At 40.1% G+C, this 25,440-nt stretch overlaps 1 protein-coding gene and 1 long non-coding RNA gene across 3 annotated transcripts in view; one reads left to right on the top strand and one right to left on the bottom strand.

Annotated features, from left to right (window-relative positions):
- The window catches only part of otud7a (OTU deubiquitinase 7A), a 118,652-nt gene extending 111,178 nt beyond the window's left edge, over positions 1 to 7,474 (top strand). For both annotated transcript variants that reach the window (XM_062991821.1, XM_062991815.1), the window contains exons 11-13: positions 197 to 311; positions 3,615 to 3,699; positions 3,803 to 7,474. In XM_062991821.1, the coding sequence (XP_062847891.1) occupies positions 197 to 311; positions 3,615 to 3,699; positions 3,803 to 5,317 (1,715 nt within the window). In that variant the 3' untranslated portion in view covers positions 5,318 to 7,474. The remainder of the gene's footprint in view (positions 1 to 196; positions 312 to 3,614; positions 3,700 to 3,802) is intronic.
- A 7,597-nt stretch (positions 7,475 to 15,071) lies between these two features.
- LOC134320683 (uncharacterized) lies at positions 15,072 to 16,550 on the bottom strand. Its single transcript, XR_010013735.1, has 3 exons — positions 16,251 to 16,550; positions 15,513 to 15,646; positions 15,072 to 15,357 (listed from the first exon to the last, which is right to left on the bottom strand). It is a non-coding gene; the product is annotated as an uncharacterized LOC134320683 (long non-coding RNA).
- Positions 16,551 to 25,440: the final 8,890 nt, after the last annotated feature.

Raw genomic sequence — 25,440 nt, 5'->3', positions numbered from 1 at the left:
AATCTGGGATGAAGATTTAACAAGCAAGCTCTAGTGCTCAGTATGAGTGTTTACATACAAAACAATCCCTCTGCCCTTGTTTTTGTCCTCTGCCTTAGACAGTCCCAACAGTTTCCGAACAGGGTGTGACTGAATTTGCGTTTTAAAAGTCTTTCTTGTTTTGTAATAGTTTTTTTCTCTCTTCTCTTTGTCACAGCTGTCATCCCTCTGACAGACTCCGAGCACAAGCTATTAGCTCTACACTTTGCGGTGGACCCAGGCAGAGATTGGGAGTGGGGGAGGGACGACAACGACAACGCCAAGCTGGCTAAGTAAGACCCTTCAATCCCCTCTTCTCTTTGGCTGACGCCCATCCAAAGGCTTATGGGCTCTGCTGGCTGGCTCACTTAGTCCCCCAATGCTTAAATTGGGGAAACTCCTCTCTGGCTGTGCTATCCCCCAGCTAAGAGATTTAGCTGGACTAAATCTGGGTGTCAGCATTTTAGTAGAAAAAGCAAATTAAGGCACACCACAGGAAGACACACTTTTATGGACAAGCAGCTTTTAGTTATCTGAAAGAAAGTTCTATGGCTTTAAGGATAAAACACACTTAGTTTTCAGTGTGGTTTGTTTTGTTGACTACATCAGTAAAGTTCTCACATTTCTGAGCTCACTTTGAATCTATTGACTTGGCCAGGCATCCAACAGGCACAACTGGCCTGTGTAGCAGTGGAGGAAGTTACAACTGGGAAACTGGACATGACTAGATTGGAAAACACCAAAACAGAATAAAGTTCACATAATCCCTTGGAAGTCCGGATGTTTGTGTGTGTGTGTGTGTGTGTGTGTGTGTGTGTGTGTGTGTGTGTGTGTTTGTCTGTAAAAGAAGGCCTGGCTCACAATAAACATTACAATTCATTTTAAATGTGTTCAGGAGATTGAAGTCAGAGCTTTGTGCAGGCCATTCGAGTTCCATCACACTAGACTCATCACACCATGTCTTTGTCTTTGTACTGTGGCAAATTAATGCTCAAACAGAAAAGGGACTTCCCCAAACAGCTGCCACAAACTTAAAAGTGTACTAACTAATTTATAAACTGAATTTGAATACTAGAAGGGTTTCTCTTTTCCTCACCACTTTTTTCATTTATATATAGTGAAATGAAAAAGTACTTCCCTCTTTTTTTTTTATTGCTTATTTAACTGCAAATTTATCCCACTAAATACATTTGGATTTTTTTTTTTTTTTGCGTTTCCCCCCAATTTTCTCCCTAATCTAGTCGTGTCCAATAACCCTGATTGCATTACACTTTCCCTACCGATGCTGACCTCCACTGCTGACTGAGGAGAGCCGCAACTGACACACGCCCCCTCCGACACGTGTGCAGTACCAACTGCATCTTTTCACCTGCACGGGGCACGTTCATATGCGGATCAGCTTTGTGTACGGAGAGCCACACCCTGATCAACGCATTATCCCTAGACTCTGTGCAGGCGCCATCAATCAATCAGGTCGTGATTGCCTCAGTCATGAAGAGTTCCCATCCGGCTCCCACCCTGTATGAACAACAGCCAATTGTTGTTCATGTAGGCGCCCAGTTCGAAATGTCAGCTCTGGTGAAATGTCAGCTCAGCGTGTTTTTACTGCTGCGCCACCTGAGCGCACCCACTAAATAATTTAACAACACACTATATTATACAAAGGAAATTTGACTGTTAGAGTTAAAATACACAGTCACTTAAAGGTTTCTATGGTAATATTATTAAGCAATACAGTTGAGCACATTGTAGATAAGCTGGTTTTTGAAACTATCACTCTAAAAGGGGTAACAAACCCATAAAGAAGGGTTATAAGAAAGAGTCTTTGGTGTGTTAATTCTCTTTAACTTTAATTAAACTGATAAAAGTACAAACATTTCCAGTGTTTTTACTGACCAACTTTATTGTGTTTTGAAAATCTAAAAAATTGAATTTGATACCTTGCCTACATACCATGATTGATTTTAACCTGCAACTTTTGCTGATAACAGTGTGGATGGTCCTTTTCATCTTTGGCACAAAGAGATTGATGTATGCTTTTCCTAAAAACAAGCTAAAATGTGGACTCAGCTGACTACAACACGCTTCAACTGTTTTTGGACCATCTGAGATAAGCCTGGGTTTAGAGAACTCAGCAGTGTTTCTGCATAGAGCTGATGTCTGGCGTTCTCTTTGCATTATCGAGTTCAGGTTGCATTTCTTAATGCAGTGACAATGGTTTTCCAAAGTACTCCTGAGCCCATGTCTATATTTAGCACAGAAGCATGATGATTTCTCATGCAGTTCCATCTGAGTGCTCAGAGTTTACGCATATTCACCAGTGATTTCCAACTTTGTCCTGCGCTCATGTGCCACAGCAATCTAAGGCCCTACCAAACCACTGTGTAGTGTTTGATCTCAGCAGAGCCAACAACCTGGCTGGGCATCCACACAAACACAATTGCAGTGTTTTAGGGAGGGAAGGGAGGGTGGGGTTTCTTCCCTCTGTCGCTGTGAAATGCAATCTCCCGGACTGGTGTCTGTGCATATGTGAGGAATCACATGGAGCGTGGGTCTTCGATATGGCTCAATGTGGGAACCCAATGCTGGCAGGTTATAAGCTGCAGATTGGACACGTGTCAGAGGATGCGTGTGATGAGCCGGCTCTCCTAGAAGCGACAGTAGATTCATTTGGGAATTGGAAGTGATTACATTGGAGAAATAAGGGGGGGAAAAAAAGACCCAATTTTTTTAGGTCTTTTGTTCTTTTTAAACTAATTGACAGATTTTGACAGATCCATATTCTTCTATGAAGTTTGGTACAAAGTGGTGAGTAACTATCCATCACTGCTTGCACAGAATTAAGGCACATGAGACGCAGGTACATGTCAATCACATATGATTGGCACATCATGGCACTCAGGTGGCCCAGCGGTAAAACATGCTAGCACATGCCATCCGGCAGGCTGGGCACCTACATGAACAACGATTGGCTTGTTGTTCACAACAGGGTGGAAGCCGGACGGGACCTCATAACTGATGCAATTCCGACCTCTTCTGGCTGATTGATGGCGTCTGCACAGAGTCGAAGGATAATGCGTTGATCAGGCTGTGGCTCTCCGTACACAAAGCTGATCTGCATATGAACTCGCCTCGTGCCAGTGAAAAGATGCAGTCGGCTACTGCACCCGTGTCGGAGGGGGCTTGTGTCAGTCTCGGCTCTCCTCAGTCAGGAGTGGAGATCAGCATCAGTAGACAGGAAGCATAATGCAATCTGAAATTGGGAAAAATGCCTCGTGTCCCACCTATCGGCCAAACTAGGTCACACAGGGAAGCACAAGACACCAGTGATATGTCAATCTAAGGATATTGACAGATCTGAGCCACAAAATTACGAAATGCATATATTTACAAAATCAACTTGGCCAGTAGAAACATTGTCAGTTAAACAAAGATTCAAGAGAATTAATACAAAGCCCAGGTTCTTCTTTTTAATGCATTTTATTGCATTTAGCTTTTTCATAAATCAGATTTATAGAATGTCAGCCAGACTAATAAATGAATTTGCATTACTGAGCAACAAGTGTTGAACAAACTTTTCTCTTCTCTCATTTAAGTCTGATCCTGTCGTTGGAGGCCAAGCTAAACCTCCTGCACAGCTATATGAATGTAACATGGATTCGGATACCATCAGAGACAAGGGTGTGTAAGATTTGTACAAATGTGTTTTGCCACTTTCACATTGGTGATCCATTGGCTGTTACAAAAACTGTTTTAATGTTATGTTTGATTATACATTTTGCAGGCTCCTCTTGCTCAACCCGAGTCGCCCACTGCTTCTGCAGGGGAAGACGTCCAGTCGCTTGCTGAATCCATGGAGTCGGACCGTGAATCGGTCTGCAGTAACTCTAACCTCAACAATGGCAAGTCCAGTAAAGACAAGGACAAAGAAAAGCAGCGGAAGGAAAAAGAAAAAGCTCGCACAGACTCAGTAGCCAACAAGCTGGGAAGCTTTAGCAAAACACTGGGCATCAAGCTTAAAAAGAACATGGGAGGTTTGGGTGGCCTTGTTCATGGCAAAATGAACAAATCCGCCACACCGAACGGGCGTGCCTTGGACAGCAGTGAGCAGAAATCCAAGAAAAAGGACTCCAAAATACGCAAAGGGAGCAAAGAGGAGTCAGGCCAGTCAACAAGCACATCTTCCTCAGAGAAAGCGACCAGCCCCTCTCCTACTGACAGAGCTTTGAGTAACTCCTCTGTAGAAAATCAGCCCAGCTCATGCAAAATCCAAGATGAACGGACATTAGACAACTGGAAGTACAGTACAGATGTTAAGCTAAGCTTGAACATACTGCGGGCAGCCATGCAAGGCGAGCGCAAGTTTATCTTTGCAGGCCTCTTGCTTACCAGTCATCGGCATCAGTTTCACGAGGAGATGATCAGCTACTACCTTAGCAGTGCCCAGGAACGGTTCAGCACTGAGCAGGAACAGAAAAGAAAAGCCGAGGCTGAGAAAAAGCCCCAGACTAATGGCTCCCTGAAGAAGCCAGAACAGGAGAGCTCATTCCAAAGAGAGCGCTCAGATAGCTCTCCTGCTGAGAGTTGCTCACCTGTCCTGCCTCCCAGCCATATCCACGCACTAAAGAACCAGGGGAGGAACAGTCCTACATTTGCTGCTTCTCCCGTCCCTATACCAAACTCCAATCTGGCTTCAGTCCAGCGTTCGTCCATGTCTCCTGTCCCCTTCTCCTCTCCCAGTAATGGTGCTAAGAGACCCGAACCCATCCCGGTGTCGGCCCATTATAGCCATACACCACCCGTCCAGAGACACAGCGTCATCCATCTGCGTGATGGCAGCATGCAGTCATCCAGCTATCAAGACGAGACCTTCAAACCGCCGGTGGGATCATTGAAGACCTGTGCCACATATCCGCAGCAGAACCGCTCACTGTCCTCTCAAAGCTATAGCCCAGCACGCATGTCTGGGATTCGAGTTGTCAACGCAGGTGATTCCTTGCCATACAACATGCCCGGCGAGCACAAATCCCACACCTATACCAATGGCTTCAATGCTGCCCACATCAGAGACAGTTTGGAGTTTGCTGATGCAGAACTCACACAGCATGCCTGGCTTGGTCATGAGAAATCCAAAATACGCAGTGGAACCTGTCCGGTGTACTTTTTTCAGCAGAAACGCTGCAAAAGGGAGAACTGCTCTTTCTATGGTCGACCTGAGACTGAGAACTACTGCTCCTACTGTTATAAAGAGGAGCTGAAACGCAGGGAAAGGGAGGGCAAAGGACACCGGCCTGGATAGCCCCACCCATCCCAGTGCTCTCAGCACTGGTGTGTGTGCAAATCTGGTTTCACTGTTGTCCTTCATCGTGGCCATTCTTTGTTCTATGCGAATTATAGAAAAATATTGGCATAGCAGTTTTCTAATCGATTTAGGAATGAGCTCATTGTATTCTTGTTGCTGTTCACTCAATAGCAAGTCAACACTGCAGTTTACAGCTTTGCCAGAGATTGTGCTGTTGTTTTCTTTGTGAAATTGTTTTTCGTCCAAATTGAAATTCTTTTACTTGTTCTAGAGTAAAAGCTGATGTCTGTGCATTTTGCTCAGTCTGTAATATAAAGATTTCTTGTTTTAGCTGAAAGAAATGTAAAAGCATATGTCAATCTCCTCTGAGCTCCCCAAAACCTAAAGGGTAACTCATTTGAATGCAATACTTCTCAACATAGCTCTTTGAATTCTCAGTATCCAATAACACCTTTCTTCTGTGCATTGCAAATAATGAAACAGGAGGGACAACCATCATCAAGCATGGGGTTTAAAAAAGCAATAAGTTTGGTAATGACCAACCCTCCCCATTTTAACTATGCATTCATTATGTCAGCCATAATATGTTGTCTTTGTGCAATTTTATCTGTTGAATATAAGAATATTGTACTAAAATGTTTTATTTATGGCCCATTGAAGTGTGCCTCCAGGAATTGTGGAATACGTGGGATAAAGGCCATATCTGTTTAAAGGTTTGCATTCAGTCAGTCAGTCCTCAGTACTGTGTGATGCAGTGCATTGCTGTATTTTGCAATACAATGCATTTATGAGCTATACATAAAGTAAAACTACTTATGAAAAAAATATGCCTTGAAGGTCCAACAGTATAATGAAAAACAAACCTTTGTACATTCCCTTTCAACTTTATTAAGAACACATGTACAGCTGCTCATTCATGTAATCATACAGTTAATATCAGGTTCAAGTGAACAGGCTAGTTTTAACTATGGCAGAAACCCTTGATTTGTATTTTAAGCATCTTAGAACACACAGAATCTTTTAAGTAGAAAAAATGGATGAGGGCTTCACTGCTGTCAGCCAAAAATAGGAATCTACTACAGTAGGCACAGGCACATTGCCAGTTTCTCTTCAACATGCAGTTGGTAGGGTCAGAATTTGGTATAAACTACATGAATCCATAGACCCAACCTACTTTTTGTAAACAAGTAAGGCTGGTGTTGGTGGTATAATGGTGTAAGGAATGGTATACATTGGGGGGCATACATTGCCCCCCACTTCAGTACAATTTGAGCATGGTTATACTCAACCTATACTGATTCTGACACTGGGCATTGTACCATGCAACAAGCATATGTCATCTCAGATTCCATAATGTTACCAGATATGAATCCAATAGAGTGGCTAAGAAATGCAGTTAAATTGGAGATTTGCAGCACAAACATACATTTGGCAAATATACAGCAATTACATGATCCAGTCATGTCAGCACTGACCAAATCTTAAAGAAATGTTTCAACAGAAAGAAAAGTAAGTCCTTCCTATTATCAGTATGGTGTTCCTAATAAAGTGGCAAGTGAGTGTACACTGGAGAAGTTAACTGAAAGTAAAACCAGACCGAAATCGAATGTTTGTCATAACCTGTTACACATTGCTATGGTTTATGTAATGCCTGTCTTTCATTATACAGTATATTCTCTAGCCCATAACCCAGAAGCAATTATATAGCTTTCTGTAGTTGCCCTAAGAAACATGTGTGCCTGTTTAAATTTATCAGGTATTGTGTTGATTGGCATAATTACCAAAAAGTAGCTAAATCCGTCTATAAGGGCCATATTCAGAGTTGAGAAAGGTGTGCACATTAAGGAGTAAATATCAGAATTGCACTGATAAAACAATACTGTGGCTGAAAAAAACAAAAACACACACAAACAACACAATGCCAAACAAAAATGAGCCAGTGGAGAGCTGACACTAAGGCCGGAATTTAAGGAGCTCTCATATTTGTAGCAAATCAAAATTTAATGAGGTGGCCCTAATGGCATGGCAGGTGGGCATGATACTGCTCCACTGCTCTACACAGTGGCTTTGTGCCAGTATTAGAATTAATTCATAATCATATGCTTTCTGGCGCTGTTAGGGCAATAATACATGAGTACTAAAAATGCAGCATATTTTACCCAGAAAATGATGATGTCTATCATGATGTTTATCACTTGGTATTTTTTGTTGCCCAATATTTGTGTTTTAAAAAAAAACTATAAAACTCTCACAGCTTCACATAAAACCTAATACCTAATACCTCTAAAACCCTTAGAGGTGTGAGCTGCATGCAGGCAATTTCCAGAAAATAAACTCCAATTTCTTGTGGCTTAAAACATACAAATAACTTTGTATGTACAACTAATAATAATACAAATAACTTGACTCTGAATGTGTCCCTGTATTCAAATATGTAGATCACAACACTATATTAAGCATATTAGATTGATTATTTAGGTACAGCTGAAATATCTTAATTTTACATTGTAACAAAACATAATTTCAACAAGTGTGTTATTTATCAAGATGATGAGATGATGAATGATTCAAAATTTGCCCATATGTGTCTTAGTTTATGCTGTGTTCTAGAAAGACAGGCTTCGTGTTACAGGGCCTGAACACGCTTTGCTACAGCAAGCCTGAGGCAAATCCCACACACCTGCAGGAACGGAAATAGAACCCATTTGCAAATATTTAATCGAGGTAGAACAATACTGTGGCTAAAAAGCCACTGACAAAAAAGGACAAATAAAAAGGTGGCCAAATTAACATAAATAAAGAAGCAAAGACACAAAAACATCTGCAACCCGCAATGGAGTAAGTGAATAGAAAAGGGATAGCACAGAAGTGAGAACTGGATGTAATAATATAACATGTTGCTCCTGCTGTTAGCAACAAACCAGCCCTCGGAAACAGAACAGACAGGGCACCATCAGAACCTGCCGATTTGACTATGCATGATTGGAACCCCTACCCTACCAGTTGGTGCCTCCTTTGCAAAAGTGGTTTTATTGGTGGGCATGCTTCGGAAAAGGGAAACTGCGCCACCACTGGGCAATACGCTTTCCCAGTGAGGCATCATCGCAAGGCCTAAGAAACCACAATACTGGGGGCAGTTCCTAGAATCCTAAAGAATGCTGACGACCCACATCAGAATAAAACCGGACTGGATCACGCCCTACTATAGAAAGAGCGAGGTGAATCCCACATGGTAGAAAATGCCACAAGACTGGGCTTGATGCATTTTGGGCCATGCAGGATTCGCCTCACACTTTCTGTAGCGAGGCATGTCTAGCCCCATTACAAAAGGAGCTGGTTAGTACATGAACCCAGCAGTGTTTAATCAAGGTAGAGTGCTTGTTTTCCATCTGGGGTGAGTTACTACCCATGCGAGCAGCTTTCTTGTCCTGTTGTTTACCAGCATTTTTTCCATAGCCTTCAATAAACAAGTGCCCTTTATCAATGAGTATTTGTCCCCAGCCCTCCTCCCTTCCACCTGTTGGGATGTGCCGCTGCAAGGCAGCTGATGGGCACTTGTCCCTGCCCTCCCTTCCTATCTTATATGGGTTTGTTTGGGCTATTTTTCCTTCAAAATAAATTCTTATTTAAATTGGAAACTTCAGGAGCCATTCCTTAGGGAGGGGGCTGTGTAACATAGTGGCTGCTGTTCCAGAGCTGCTCCAAGTTAGGAGTTGAATCCCTCTGCGCAACCAATTTTGGCTGTGCAGAGTGAGCATGGAGGTGCATTAATGTGTGATCTGTTAATTTCTCTTAATTGACAATCACCTGTGCCTTGTCTTCCTCTGCACTCCCTAGTTTGGCCTTTTTTTCTGAAGCTGTGATGCTACAGGGTTCTGTTCGGCCCTGTTTTCCTCTAACGAGGAATGTTTTTGGTTTCTGGCAACTGCCCTCAGTCTTGCAGCATTGTGGATTACCCTAGTGGCGACACAGTGTCCCTTTTCCAGAGTGGACCCACCCGTATAACCACTTAATGCACTGTGAAGCGCCAATTAGTAGGGTAGGGATTCCACTCATGCATAGCCGAGCCAGCAGGTTCCTTGACTGTTTTGTTTTCCAGGGTTGGTTTGTCACAGACGGCACTTCTGCGCTATCCCTGCACTATTCCTGTTTTATCCACTTTCTCCATTGCAGGTTAGAGATGTTTTCGTGTGTTTTATTTGTACTTTGGTTTCTATCAATTTGACCACACATTATTGTTCTATCTTGATTAAATATTTTTTAATGGATCCTATTTCCATTCTTGCAGATATGGGGGATTCCCCTCGCTCTTCAATAGCCAGGCACGTTCCAGCCCTGTTACACTTCGATTCATGTGCAATTTTATGTATCACAACCTTTCTGTCTAGACAGTGTCATTATTGCGAAGCTCTGTGTGATCACAGACAAAGTAAAAATCTCTTTCTCAAAGTGCTAGTCTCCTCCTAGTAGAGTGATAAATGTGAGAGCACTACTCTGTGCTTTTCAGTGTGTTGTAATCCTAATAACCCACATGTTCTCACACTGAGTGTCTGTCTCTCCTGGCTAAGGATGTCCTCTGTTCTTGTGTTCTCTTTCCAAAGGTTCTTCTGTGCTACCTACTGTGTTTTCTTCCTCTCTGTATGCATACCCCCCTCATTTAACTACTTTATGTGTGACAGGTTCATGGACTCACAACATCTTATGATTGTTAAATATGTTTTTCTTATTATTCATTTGACAATTTTACACTAAATTATTAATTTAAATAATTTGAATTAAAATTTTAAATTATTAACTTGCAAATGATTTAGGTACTGATGTAAATAGTAAAAGAAAAAAAGGGAACAAAATAAGATTAGTTTGTTGTTAACATCATTGTCTAAGTATTTTCTTTATTGTGTGTGAACAGTAGAGTGGGTGAGTATACAATGACAATGAGCATGTTTATATGTATTGAATGTGTTTAACCCTCAGTATCCTGTAATTCGAGTAATGGCCATCAGTCAATATAAGAGCCCAGACTAGAGCTTGTGCTTGCTCACATAATTCATCTCCTGGAGTAAAAATAGACTCCTGTATATAGAGCCTAAGTCAGAGGTTTACGTACACATTTACAGAAACACATTGGGGAGTTTAACAATTTTTGCAGTTGTTCCTTTTGTTCTGACCAAATGGCTGCAACACATACTTATTTGTCCTACAAAGATAATTCACAATTTTTTTTGTTTTTTTAAAGGTCTGTTTTGGGTTTTCTAAAAATCACATATAAATTTTGTTCCTCTCTTTTTCTCTGATTATGTTACACTTCACCTCTACCGATACAACCCTCCACTGCTGACTGAGGAGCCTCGCAACTGACACACGCCCCCTCCTACACTTGCTCAGCACCGACTGCCTCTTTTCACCTGCATGAGGCGAGTTCATATGCCGACCAGCTTTGTGCACGTAGAGCCACACCCTGATCAGCATTATTCCCCAACTGCCAGCAGAGATGAGTAATCCTGGTCCGGCTTACCAACTCTGTGAACAACAGCCAATCGTTGTTTATGTGGCCGCCCAGCCCAGTTGGATGGCAGAGCTGAGATTCGATAAGATTTAAAATCCCAGCTCTGGTGTACTAGTGTGTTTTACTGCTGCGCCACCTGAGCGGCTCACATACGAAATGTTAATATGCCCTTTGAAGCAGGGCTCATTAGTGATTATGTATGACTACAGCTGGTCGAAAAACAGGACTAGTTTGACTTCAGACATTAAAATGTACATAGAACAATGGTATTCCACCAAGGTGCAGACAAAAACCCAAAGCTCCCACTAAGAGGAAATGTGTCTGAATGTTCTTATATAATTCTAGACCAACCAAAGATAGGTCTTCCATGAATTAGAAGCTGGTAGAACACAGGCAACACAGCTTTACATCACCATGGGCCTAGATGTTGCCATTCAAGCAGCTTCTAATTCATAAGAAGCATATTGTCTAAAAACTTGGTAAATAATTAATAACACAATATGATGCTATCTGATGATTAAGTCTTTGAAAGTTCTGTTATTTAAATTTCATGACCACTTTGACTTTTGTTTGATAGTCATTGTTGACTATAGTTGCTGGCGTCTCTGTGCCTATATAAATAAGGCTAGAAAAACACCCATGTAGAAATACATGGAACATTGGTTTTGTGTCAAAGTCGAAAAGAAAACAAACTAATACTATCAAGCATATTTGTCAAGATATAACCACCAAAACAGGTATTTCAGAAATTACAAACTGTCTACAACCAAGCAAGCTTAACCTTGCTATGGTCTTAAATGCTGTCTAACAAAATAATAAAATAATATGCATAATGCATTAGGACAACTTTTTCCTAATTGTGTGAATTTGCTGATCTTGCTCAGCATGAATGCCATAGCAAAATGAGTAGCTGATAGTTCTATTATGGTTGTACTTCCCCCCAGCCTCCTCAATGGCTACACACCTGCAGTTAGCATATTACATGTAAATTACCTTATGTTAAAGGGATAGTCAAGAAAAAGGCACTAGCACAGTGGAGTAGCATGTAGTGTAAGTGCAAAACAAACCCCATGTTCAGAGGGACTGGGTTCAAACTTCACCTTTAGTGACATTTTGTAAGTGTAGCATGTTCTCTGATTTTCCCCACCTCCAAAAACATGCAGATAGTGAATTAGCTACTTATTATTGCCCCTGTGTGTAATGGAGTAAGTGAAATGTGTAAGTGTGTGATAGCCTTGGATAAATTGATGCCCTATTTAGGGTGTACTCATATTCAGTAGTTTGGGTGGCTAATCAAAATGAATTTGTTAACAAGGATGAATAAATTATTAATGCTTTGATGGCAAAAAGAGAACACAAAAGTGGGGATTTTTGGCAGAAAAGCAATCACTGCATACAATCACAAATACTTCATTCCATCGATTATGCACTGAGGTAAATATGTGATTATTTGACAATGATTTAAAGCTAAGACACCTTGCAATCATTAAGTTTAGCATGAACTCCTTTTTGTACCAAGACCAGATGTCTGACAGATATGGCTCAGAAGAATGTGAGTCATAAAAATGGCAATTATCCAAAACAAGAAAGTATAACAGATCTTATAATGCAAAAGGCTAAACATGCATACAAAAATACATTCTGTGGTACTAATAAACAACATGTTACGAAGCTATGTTACGATCAAGACAAAAAAAAAACTAAAATCATAAATAGAATCATTTTTCCAGTCAGACTGCCTCTAAAGGTTGTTCTGAATTTTCACATGACTTCTTCTACTGACTTATTTTTTATTAAATTGAAGGTATTGATTAGTGGTGTTTATTACCTGATGAGGACCGGATGTTGTTTTGCTATGCTAACACAGTACTGTAACTGCAAAGGGTGTGGTTTGTTTTTCTAAATACTCCATGGCCTTTGCATTTTAGCACAACATCCTGCAGTATGTTACTAAAGACTGACAGTTCAAGAGATCCATAAGGCCTTCAGCAGCTGTCTTACAGGTCACCTGTCTCACAACTGCCCTGTGGCTGAGCAGCTGACAGTGAACACATTTCACCCAGTCATGCAGTATTCATAAACGCTACATTCCATACGTTCATATGAAAACAAGACTGGTCTGAATTCACAAGCCAAAACTAGTTAGTATAAAATTTGCATTTTGGCTAAAAATTAGTGGACTGCCCTGGTTCCCAGCTGGTTGAATAAGTGCCACACAGCCAGATGAGTCCTGAGGACCTAGGTTCAATCCTCAACCCTGGTCTTTTCCCTATGTCTGCCTTGGCTGTCTTTAAGTCCCAATAACATACAGAAGGTAAATTGGCAGTCAAATTGAACCTTAATGAGTGGTGTAAGTGGGTGTATGTTGTAGCCGAGGGCAGTTGTAGCCTAGCAGTTAAGGTACTGGACTAGTAATCAGAAGGTCACTGGTTCAAGCCCCACCATCGCCTGGTTGCTGCTGTTGGGCCCTTGAGCAAGGCCCTTAACTATGAGAGGCCGTGTAGGCCATAATTCTAAGTTGAATTCTCTCACACACACCATCATACTCTCTCACACACACTATCATACTCTCTCACACACACCATCATACTCTCTCACACACTATCATACTCTCTCACACACACCATCATACTCTCTCACACACACCATCATACTCTCTCACACACACCATCATACTCTCTCACACACACCATCATACTCTCTCACACACACCATCATACTCTCTCACACACACCATCATACTCTCTCACACACACTATCATTCTCTCTCACACACACCATCATACTCTCTCACACACACTATCATACTCTCTCACACACACCATCATACTCTCTCACACACACTATCATACTCTCTCACACACACCATCATACTCTCTCACACACACCATCATACTCTCTCACACACTATCATACTCTCTCACACACACCATCATACTCTCTCACACACACCATCATACTCTCTCACACACACCATCATACTCTCTCACACACACCATCATACTCTCTCACACACACCATCATACTCTCTCACACACACTATCATTCTCTCTCACACACACCATCATACTCTCTCACACACACTATCATACTCTCTCACACACACCATCATACTCTCTCACACACACTATCATACTCTCTCACACACACCATCATACTCTCTCACACACACCATCATACTCTCTCACACACCATCAAGGTGTTAAAAGGAGGCCAGGAAGGAGGACAGGAAGTCAGATTGGCTTACAGCTGTAAGAACAGAGCCTGCACATAAATTGGTCTACAAAAAACATTTAAATCTGGCAGCAGACCTTTTAACAATGACTACACTTTTGTTGAGCTTTGTTGAACTAGCCATGATATTTCTACTTTCTACCTTTTTTACAAGGTCACTTTGGTTTGTGGAAATAAATGGTAATGAGGAGGACATGTTTTACTATTTTTGTCCATCACAATGAGATGCATTTAGAACATTGAAAGGAAAACTGACAGCATGGGACATACCAGCATGATTCTGGAAATATTATTTTGTGAGCTTAATGGATAAACACTGACAACTTTTTACTTTCTTTTAATTAGCCCGCAGTTAGAAGGAGGTGACAGTCAATGAAGTTTGGGTACACTGGAGGCACATTATGCATGTTTTTGTTCCCTAAAAAAATTATAGGAAAACTCAAGATCAGTAGAAATTAGACATAGGGATATATTTTCTCCAAGATTACCTCCAACAATCAGAACTGGTCATCCTACATAAACAAATTACCTTCGGTTTGTCTCTTGAAATTCGTTGCTAAAGAATAGCTGTATGCTTTGGAATCATCAGGAGGAAATTATACAGGCACAAATAGCAACTTCAAATTGGTTAACTGACGTGTGTGTGTGTGTGAGAGAGAGAGCATACAGCAATGTCTGCGACTTTGGCTGACATTGTTAATAAGATTCTTCAAATCACCCCAAATGCAGATGAAAGGTACGTGCTAGGAGGACAACAGTCTTGCAACATCAGAAAACAGCACTGGCATGCGCTGCAGGTGCTGGACCCAAATGGACATGCCTTCCATCACGGGTGTGCAACTGGCCAAAGAATTTACAATGTTCAAATTCCAAATTAGTTATGGTTATTAGAGTTATTTGTGATAGTAATTAAAACGTCATAATGTATTTCTGATAAATGAAACAATGCAGTAATGTTAAAAAAAACAAAAAAAAACCAAAAAAAACCAAAAAAAACGAGGACACCCCATATAATATTTAGATATTTATTATCAAGTTATGGACAGGTCAGGAAATCACTATTATACTGGTTAACAAAGATCTTGTCCCAAGCAAACAAATGTTTCTTATTTATTGTTGCATGCAGAAACCAAATATTTCAGAACAGTCTCAACAGCAAATAATCTGTCACTCAGGTGGATTAAGGTATCCTTAGTCCTTGTAGTCATACAATGACTGGTGTGGTACTTCTGTGGTCACTAGATGCTGTTGTCGTGTCAACCTCCACACCACTGTCCTCTAAATCTGTGGTGACAAACTAAAAACAAACAAAACAAACACACACAATGCATTTAGAAAATGTTGGGGGTTAGCCTATTGCCAAACCATGAAATCTAAATGCTACAAATGACTTATTATTATTAATAATATGCAATATAAACATACTGCTTACATTATTTTTAAATAACTTACCGTAAATGTGTCATTGTCTAATGTACACTGCCTTTGATGTAAATGTATTGTCAATCATGAAGCCATTTAGTTTCTGGCCCTCGTGCAACTTTGGTGAAACCAGTTTGTTTCCTCATGCCATCAAAAGTTCAATACTGAAATCACAAAAATTGAATTTAGTTTCAAAACCAGTCTATAGCAATTCACCCAATACAATCAAATATTTAGAGAACAGTTACTCAAGAGAGCTTGGTCTCAATCTATAATGAATTACATTTTCTGTAATAAAAGAAAGATAACAAACTTTAATAGTACAAGTGACTAAGTTAGAATGAGCACTGAGACAGATTTTGAAATGTTAGACTGTAAGTCTGTAGCTTTCCATGTGCAGCAGCTTGTTTATGATTGTGTATACAAAATGAATCTATATTTTATTTTACTTATTAAGACCTACATAGGGAAGAGTCCAAAAGTTCCATGTAATTCGACTCGAATGTAGTGACACATTAATGTGGAGCAACTATAGCCATTAAAACGATAAAGTAATTTTATTTATTGTTCTTTAAGAAAGCTTCCAAAACAAAGTTTCTTATAAATGTGCTTTATGAGAACTCACTTACTTAGTTTGGCATTACTAGAACGTTTAAAACGTGTAATTTGCAGACGGTCCCTTACAAAGACGAATATTTATAAAATATCCCAATCTAAACCCGAATCTATCAGAAGCTAAATGAGTTTAATCATGTTTAGTGAACTCACCTGTCCCCTGACTCTGGAGCCGCTGCTCTCTGTGGTTGAGGCTGATATGGAGCTCGCAGCACCTGGCTGATGGTTCGGATATAAAGCGTCACCGCATCTCTTCCTCCGCGGCCGCGTTTAGACTCTTGTCGGGCTGTCGGGTTTAAATCCACATTTCTGACATGGATGTGGCAGCGGTGGAAAAGTTTAAAATGTTAACAGGCCGATGCTCCATTGATTCTCTCTCGGTCCACTATCCTCTCCTATCAGTAATAATGAGGAAGGCGGGACATGTCTGTGAAATCCCGCGTCTTCCACCAATCAGGTACTGAGAATTTAATATTACTTCCGTTTCAATCAAACTCGTTTCCGTATCAATCAAACTCTCTCACACACACTATCATACTCACACACACACACCATCAAACTCTCTCACACATACAACTATTCTTATTCACATGCACTATCATTCTGTCTTACATTCACTATCATTCTGTTCCATAAACATGATTATTTGCATTCACATACACTATTTATTACGCTTACATATAATAATATTCTCTTACACATACAGTAGATCTTTGTTTTACATAGCTATAGTTATATGTGCACGAGAGAATAGTGCTGTGTGTATGAGAGTATAATAGTAAATAAAAGAAAGTGTGATTATAGTTGTAAGTGGGTATTGTAGTATATGTGAAAGAGTATAGTAAACCATGTATGAGAGTATGATGGTGTGTGTGTGAGAGTATGATGGTGTGTGTGAGAGAGTATGATGGTGTGTGTGAGAGAGTATGATGGTGTGTGTGTGTGAGAGTATGATGGTGTGTGTGTGAGAGTATGATGGTGTGTGTGTGAGAGTATGATGGTGTGTGTGTGAGAGTATGATGGTGTGTGTGTGAGAGTATGATGGTGTGTGTGAGAGAATTCAACTTAGAATTATGGCCTACACGGCCTCTCATACTTAACCCTTAATTGCTCAGACTGTATACTGTCACACTACTGTAAGTCGCTTTGGATAAAAGCGTCTGCTAAATGCCGAAAATGTAAATGTATGTTATCCTGTATTTGATTGGCTCCTTTAAACCATAAATGAACAAATGACTTGTATCATTCTAACATGAAGATCCTGCAGTCTTTTAAAAACCTGAAATTTCATGACAGTTTGCTTTACTATGAAACATCAGTAGTTTTTAGCATTCATTTATACTCAAACAAACATGTCACATTTAACCTTTCTTTGGAGGGTTTTTAGGAAGCATGCAAACCTTAAACAACATTCATATTAGAGATGGGGCACAGTGACATAGCTGGTCAAGTGGGTGATACACGACGACAAGTGTACTAAGGCCCAGGGTTTGCTTATTGCCTCCGGTCACTGGCTCAACACATTTATTACAAATTTAAGTGGACACCATTATTCTCCACATGTGCTGTGAATGCACAAACATAATTTCCATAAAAGCAGAGTGAATTCATGTGCTAATGGGTCGACTGTTGAGTGGCGCCTTTGTGTAGTTGTGTAGTGATTTTGGTGCAGCCATAGGGACCTTTTTAAAACACTTAAAAGAATAAGATAAAGAAAACAGCCAAATAAATAATAAAAAAAGAACTTGCACACGCAACACCCTTGAAAAAAAGAGTTCCCTAGATGATAAAACCTAAATTGTTAAGAAATGTTCTTTTTGAACTGATTGACAGTTCTCTCAAAAGGGGTGAGCCACGAGCCCTTGGTGGATCTTCTCATGTCTAATTATGATACCCTCACCTGTTACCAATTTATCTGTTCATTGTGGAATGTTTAATAACATATTTTAATGTTTAATAACATGTTATTTTAATGTAAAATAACATCATAAGAACATTTAAAACTTAAACTTTTCTTTTTTATTTTGCCTATCTTAACTTATCTGAAAATGTTGCAGGTATCAAATTCAAAAATCTTTTATATACAGGTAAGTTGGTCAGTCGGTCAGATGCAGTTCTGCCAATAACACTTTATAAAAGGTTTTCAGCACATATAAAGTCAAAAAGAAAGCCACTATTATTTTGTCCATTTAAAAATGCAGGTTTGTTTGGGGGCAAGATGTAACCAATCAGGTCTTCTTACCTGTTCATCGTGTGCATCCACAATACACATGAAAACACCCTAAAGCCTTATTATGTAAAATATATAACTGAAAAGCTAGAATTTATTGCAGAGCTCACATTAAAATTCAAATTGATTTTGTGGTAATAGGGTGGTGCACAATTTTAGTCAAGCAACATACTGTATCTGGAAAAATGTTGATATTACAGACATATGCTCACCTGCCTATTTATCAGTAACACCCATACACCTGCTTGTTCAAGGATCTATCAGTTATGTGGTCAATGCAGTGCTTAAAATCATACAGACATGGCTTAGGAGGCTCAGTTAATGTGCAGTTCAAATGATATAATGGAAAAACTGTGACTTTGACCAAGGCATAGTTGTTGGTCACTGTTCTCCAATGAATTTCACCACCGTTCCATCTCAAAATACCACACTCGCACACATTTACTTAATTTTAAGAACAATTTTAAAACATTCAATTTACATTCTGTATGTTTTGAAGGTTGGAGCAAACTGAGGTACATAGAGGAAACACCTACAGACATGGAAGAACATTAAAAACTCCAGACAAAGGCAGGGAACAAATCAAGGGTTCCAGGGATCTGTTTTGGCACCATCTGCTTGACTGTGACGTGTCATTGTATTGACAAACTCCCGGTCTTTAGGCTTTATAATAGCTTAATTATTGTCCTCTAATTGTATACATCCATCTTCTTTAAACTGAAAAACCAGTATCAGTGAGCTGCATAAGATCACACGAGAGCTGCTCTAAATACAGATGTTGAACATGCTGACATTGTGGCCACGTGGACGTAGAAAGAGGCGAGACAGTGAACACAGCTAAACAGTTAAGGTCTGGGTGTATCTGTGAGGGAGGGAAAAAGGAAGGGAGCACTCTTTGTATTTCTATAATTTATAGTAGCCAGTGACATTAGCAGACACACACACACACACACACACTTGAACTGATAGCGAGAGCCAGGCTGAGATCTCTGTCTCCACATGTATGGTAGTAATTTCCTTGGAAGAGCGCTTATCAAAAACACTAATTATCATCTTTGCTTTCATGTCAATTGCAGGCACATATGTCTATGTTCTCACTTAAAAGGGGGAATTAAAATACCTCTTAATTAATATTGATGAAATGGTGATGCCCAGCTCTTAAAGCATACAGAATAATACAAAACTGTACCCTCCATCTCTTTCTTGTGCTCTCAGCATTTGCAGCCTAGGCGGTACTGTGTGTGCCAGTGCCAGCCGGTGTCGCCCCCACAGAGAGAGAGAGAAAGAGAGAGAGATAGAGGGAGAGAGGTCACACTACAGCAACACCCACTGTGAGACGCCACCCACACACAGTGTGAACTCCGAGTGTGTCTGAGCACTGGGCACTGCCAGTCTCCCACCACCCACCAACTTTATATCTCTACATTCATTCATTCGTTCATTCACACACACACATACACACACACACACACATCTACTTTTGTTTAGTTTTTGCCAATAGACTCTTTGCTGTAAATTCACAAGTACTGACAAAGACATTTCAAACCACAGAAAGACCCTCAGGGGTACAATCAAATGTTCATATGTCTAATTGTTACTCATCTTGTGATAATGAATGCAATTCATTACCTAACAGCATGTGACAGACAGTAAAATAGAATAAAAGAAGAAAGCAGGATGATCTTCCTTATCTGTACCCGCACACGCACGCACATACACAAGCACACTCTCTTCTCCACCCACTTTAGTCGTGCTCAGTAGAGGAACACGGTGTTCTCTGGGTCTGCATAGCTGTTCTCTCACGGCCCCTTCTGCTGCTTTTGTGTACTTGTTTCCTGCAGAGGAGAGTGGGTGCCCAAGTTCACACTTTCTGATATTTTCACCCGTCTGCACTTTTAACCACAATCTTCAACAAGGTCATTTGTGTGCTGGAATGTTAAACTATGAACTGTACACTCTGCCATACCATACCATACAATACCCTGCAGTACTATACCATACCAAACATCCCATACATACAATACAATACCCTGCTGTACTATACCACACCATATCATACAATACCCTGCAGTACTATACCATACCATACAATACCCTGCAGTACTATACCATACCATACAATACCCTGCAGTACTATACCATACCAAACATACCATACATACTATACAATACCCTGCTGTACTATACCACACCATATCATACAATACTCTGCAGTACTATACCATACCATACAATACCCTGCCGTACTATACTATACCATACCATACCATACCATACAATACCCTGCAGTACTATACCATTCCATACAATACCCTGCCGTACTATAAAATACCAAACATACCATACCATACAATACATACCATACAATACCCTGCAGTACTGTACCATACCATACAATACCCTGCCGTACTATACTATACCATACCATACAATACCCTGCATTACTATACCATTCCATACAATACCCTGCCGTACTATACCATACCAAACATACCATACCATACAATACCCTGCAGTACTATACCATACCATACAATACCCTGCAGTACTATACCATAGCATACAATACCCTGCAGTACTATACCATACCATACAATACCCTGCAGTACTATACCATACCATACAATACCCTGCAGTACTATACCATAGCATACAATACCCTGCAGTACTATACCATACCATACAATACCCTGCAGTACTATACCATAGCATACAATACCCTGCAGTACTATACCATACCATACAATACCCTGCAGTACTATACCATAGCATACAATACCCTGCAGTACTATAGCATACATACAGTGGGGCCAAAAAGTATTTAGTCAGCCACTGATTGTGCAAGTTCTCCTACTTAGAAAGATGAGAGAGGTCTGTAATTTTCATCATAGGTACACTTCAACTATGAGAGACAAAATGAGAAAAAAAATCCAGGAAATCACATTGTAGGATTTTTAAAGAATTTATTTGTAAATTATGGTGGAAAATAAGTATTTGGTCAATAACAAAAGTTCAACTCAATACTTTGTAACATAACCTTTGTTGGCAATGACAGAGGTCAAACGTTTCCTGTAAGTCTTCACCAGGTTTGCACACACTGTAGCTGGTATTTTGGCCCATTCCTCCATGCAGATCTCCTCTAGAGCAGTGATGTTATGGGGCTGTCGCTGAGCAACACAGACTTTCAACTCCCTCCACAAATTTTCTATGGGGTTGAGGTCTGGAGACTGGCTAGACCACTCCAGGACCTTGAAATGCTTTTTACGGAGCCACTCCTTCGTTGCCCGAGCGGTGTGTTTGGGATCATTGTCATGCTGGAAGACCCAGCCACGTTCCATCTTCAATGCTCTCACTGATGGAAGGAGGTTTTGGCTTAAAATCTCACGATACATGGCCCCGTTCATTCTTCCCTTAACACGGATCAGTCGTCCTGTCCCCTTTGCAGAAAAACAGCTCTAAAGCATGATGTTTCCACCCCCATGCTTCACAGTAGGTATGGTGTTCTTGGGATGCAACTCAGCATTCTTCTTCCTCCAAACACGACGAGTTGAGTTTTTACCAAAAAGTTCCATTTTGGTTTCATCTGACCACATGATATTCTCCCAATCCTCTTCTGGATCATCCATATGCTCTCTGGCAAACTTCAGACGGGCCTGGACATGTACTGGCTTAAGCAGGGGGACACGCCTGTCACTGCAGGATTTGAGTCCCTCTCGGCGTAGTGTGTTACTGATGGTAGCCTTTGTTACTTTGGTCCCAGCTCTCTGCAGGTCATTCATCAGGTCCCTCCGTGTAGTTCTGGGATTTTTGCTCATCGTTCTCATGATCATTTTGACCCCACGGGATGAGATCTTGCGTGGGGCTCCAGATCGAGGGAGATTATCAATGGTCTTGTATGTCTTCCATTTTCTTACAATTGCTCCCACAGTTGATTTATTCACACCAACCTGCTTGCCTATTGTAGATTCACTCTTCCCAGCCTGGTGCAGGTCTACAATTTTCTTCCTGGTGTCCTTCGACAGCTCTTTGGTCTTGGCCATGGTTGAGTTTGGAGTCTGACTGTTTGAGGCTGTGGACAGGTGTCTTTTATACAGATAACGAGGTCAAACAGGTGCCATTATTACAGGTAACGAGTGGAGGATAGAAGAGCTTCTTAAAGAAGCTGTGAGAGCCAGAAATCTTGCTTGTTTGTGGGTGACCAAATACTTATTTTCCACCATAATTTACAAATAAATTCTTTAAAAATCCTACAATGTGATTTCCTGGATTTTTTTTTTCTCATTTTGTCTCTCATAGTTGAAGTGTACCTATGATGAAAATTACAGACCTCTCTCATCTTTCTAAGTAGGAGAACTTGCACAATCAGTGGCTGACTAAATACTTTTTGGCCCCACTGTACCATACAATACCCTGCTGTATTATACCATACCATACAATACCCTGCAGTACTATTACATACCATACAATACCCTGCCGTACTATACCATACCAAACATACCATACAATACCCTGCAGTACTATACCATACCAAACATACCATACAATACCCTGCAGTACTATACCATACCAAACATACCATACCCTGCCAAATTATACCATACAATTCATACCATACCATACAATACCCTGCCATACTATACACACACCATACATATCATGCCATATACTACCCTGCTGTGCTATACCATACCATACCATACCATACCATACATACCATACAATACCCTGCCATACTATACCATACAATTCATACCATATCACACATACAATACCCTGCCACACTATACTATACATGCTATACCATGCCATGCGATAACGTACCATGCTTTTAAAACTTTAAATAAAATAAACATAAAATACTAAGCTAAAATACATAAAAAATAATTTAGATGAAGAGTGTCAATCCAATTCCACACAGACCAAAAATAAAATTTAAACAGAGGTTGCTGTAGCTGCATGGTGCCAGCACTAGCTATTCTGCCATTATGCCAGAAGTGCTGCCTTTACTGTTATTGTGAAGTGGAAACATTAAGGAATAACTGCTCAGCAGTAAAGTAGTCATTCTTGCTACTTAGATTACAACTAAGATCCAAATTTAGAAGAAATATTACAGAAACTGAATCAAGTACACCATCCGAATCTACTAGCGATGACTTTCTAATTTTCTGTAATAACAAGATCGAAAAATTACAGCTTTAATCTCAACGTGTTTAGCATCACTACATTAAGCTATAATAACACTCGAGACAGCACTAGTGCTGATAGCAGCTTATCCAGCAATGTTATGAAACTAAATTTCTTTAATCCAATCTCCCAAATTGAGCAAACTTTATTGATTTAATCACCATATCTACTTGATTCTAAACCAACACGCTCACATAAAGATTTACTCCCTGCCTTCATAGAAGCCTTGCTTAATATGATAAGGTTATTTAGCCTTGGTTATGTACCCAAATATTTTAAATGTGCAGTTGCCTTATCTTGATTCATATGTGATATTCTATTAGAGGCCAATGTGAAACCCTTTTTTGTTTCCAAACAACTTTGTTCTTATCTGCACAGAACTAATATTAATAAAACTCAAAATGATTTCAAAATGAGTTCTCTTACTAAATCAGGATATAAACTAATTCCTAATGTACTTAGACTACATTAATTAGGTTTTTTAATAATCTACTTTAATGACCTACATTTCTTGCATAATTAGATCCTAATTATTATTTGATACTATAGATCATAATATTTTATTTGATAGGCTAGAAAATACATTTTTATGTTCATTCATTGTCTGTTTTACCACCATTTTATTCTATTCAGGGTTGTAGTGGGTCTGATTCACTGGGCAAAAGGTAATAAACACCTCAGACACAGGACAAATATACATCCACATTCACACCGGGTGCATTTTCTCATAGCTCTATTTGCCCTGACTGCATGTCTTTGGACTGTCATTCACCTGGGAATTGAACCCAGGACCTTCTTGCTGTGGGGCGTCAGTGCTACCCATCAAGAAAATACAGTAGGGCCGCTCAGGTGGCGCAGCGGAAAAACACACGCTAGCGCACCAGAACTGGGATTTCGAATACATCATATCAAATCTCAGCTCTGCCATCCAGCTGGGCTGAGAGGCCACATGAACAACGATTGGCCTGTTGTTCATATAGGGGTGGGGTATTAAGCCGGATAGGGACTCCTCGTAACTGATGCACTATGACCTCTGCTGGCTGATTGATGGTGCCTGCACAGAGGCGGGGAAAGAGTGCAGATCAGGGTGTGTCTCGCCATACACAAGGCTGATTCGCATATATGCACTCGCCTAGTGTGGGTGACAAAATGCATACTGCTGCTGTCCACGTGTCGGAGGGGGCGTGGGATAGCTTCTTTGTCCTCAAATCAGAGTGGGGGTTGGCATTAGTGGAGAGGAAGCATGATGCAATCGGGCAATTGGATGTACTGAAAAATCGGGAGAAAATGCATAAACAAAATATATAAAAAATTAATAAATAAAAATAAATAAATACAGTAGGTGTTAAAGGGCTGACATTCTCTAGGTTCTTAACCTTAATGCTTTTTCTATGCAATCACACTAGGCATCGCAATTGATTCAAAACTCTCCTTTGATGCAGACATAGTAATATCATTAGAGTTGTTTTCTTGTATATCCATAATATTGGCAAGACAAAAAACTTACTATATAATTATAATATTATAATAACTATAACTATAATTTAGGTTCGATTATTGTAATGCTCTTCTCACTGGATTTTTTGGTAGACCCATAAACAAGCTCCAGTTGGTTCAAAAAAGTGTTAACTCAAACTAGAAAGTGTATTCAAATTAGTCCTATCATCTCTGCATTGGCTGCCAATTAAATTATGAATAAATTCCAATTATTACAAAATCTTTTTACTAACCAATAAAGTACTACATGGCCTGGCTCCACAGTATTTGAGTGAACTTATTGAGCGCTACAACCCAGTGCATTGCTATTATTCACAAATTGTAAAATACACTGTACAAGTAAATATTAATAAAATTAAATTAATCGTAGTAAATGTTTCAAGATGAAGGGTACAGTATATAGTTTTTCTGTGAGGAGGGGTTGAGAAACCT

This window comes from Trichomycterus rosablanca, chromosome 1, assembly GCF_030014385.1.
Source record: "Trichomycterus rosablanca isolate fTriRos1 chromosome 1, fTriRos1.hap1, whole genome shotgun sequence".
NCBI classification, from domain to species: Eukaryota; Metazoa; Chordata; class Actinopteri; order Siluriformes; family Trichomycteridae; genus Trichomycterus; species Trichomycterus rosablanca.
Note: the sequence above shows the minus strand (reverse complement) of the source record. Positions and strands in the feature narration are given on the sequence as shown.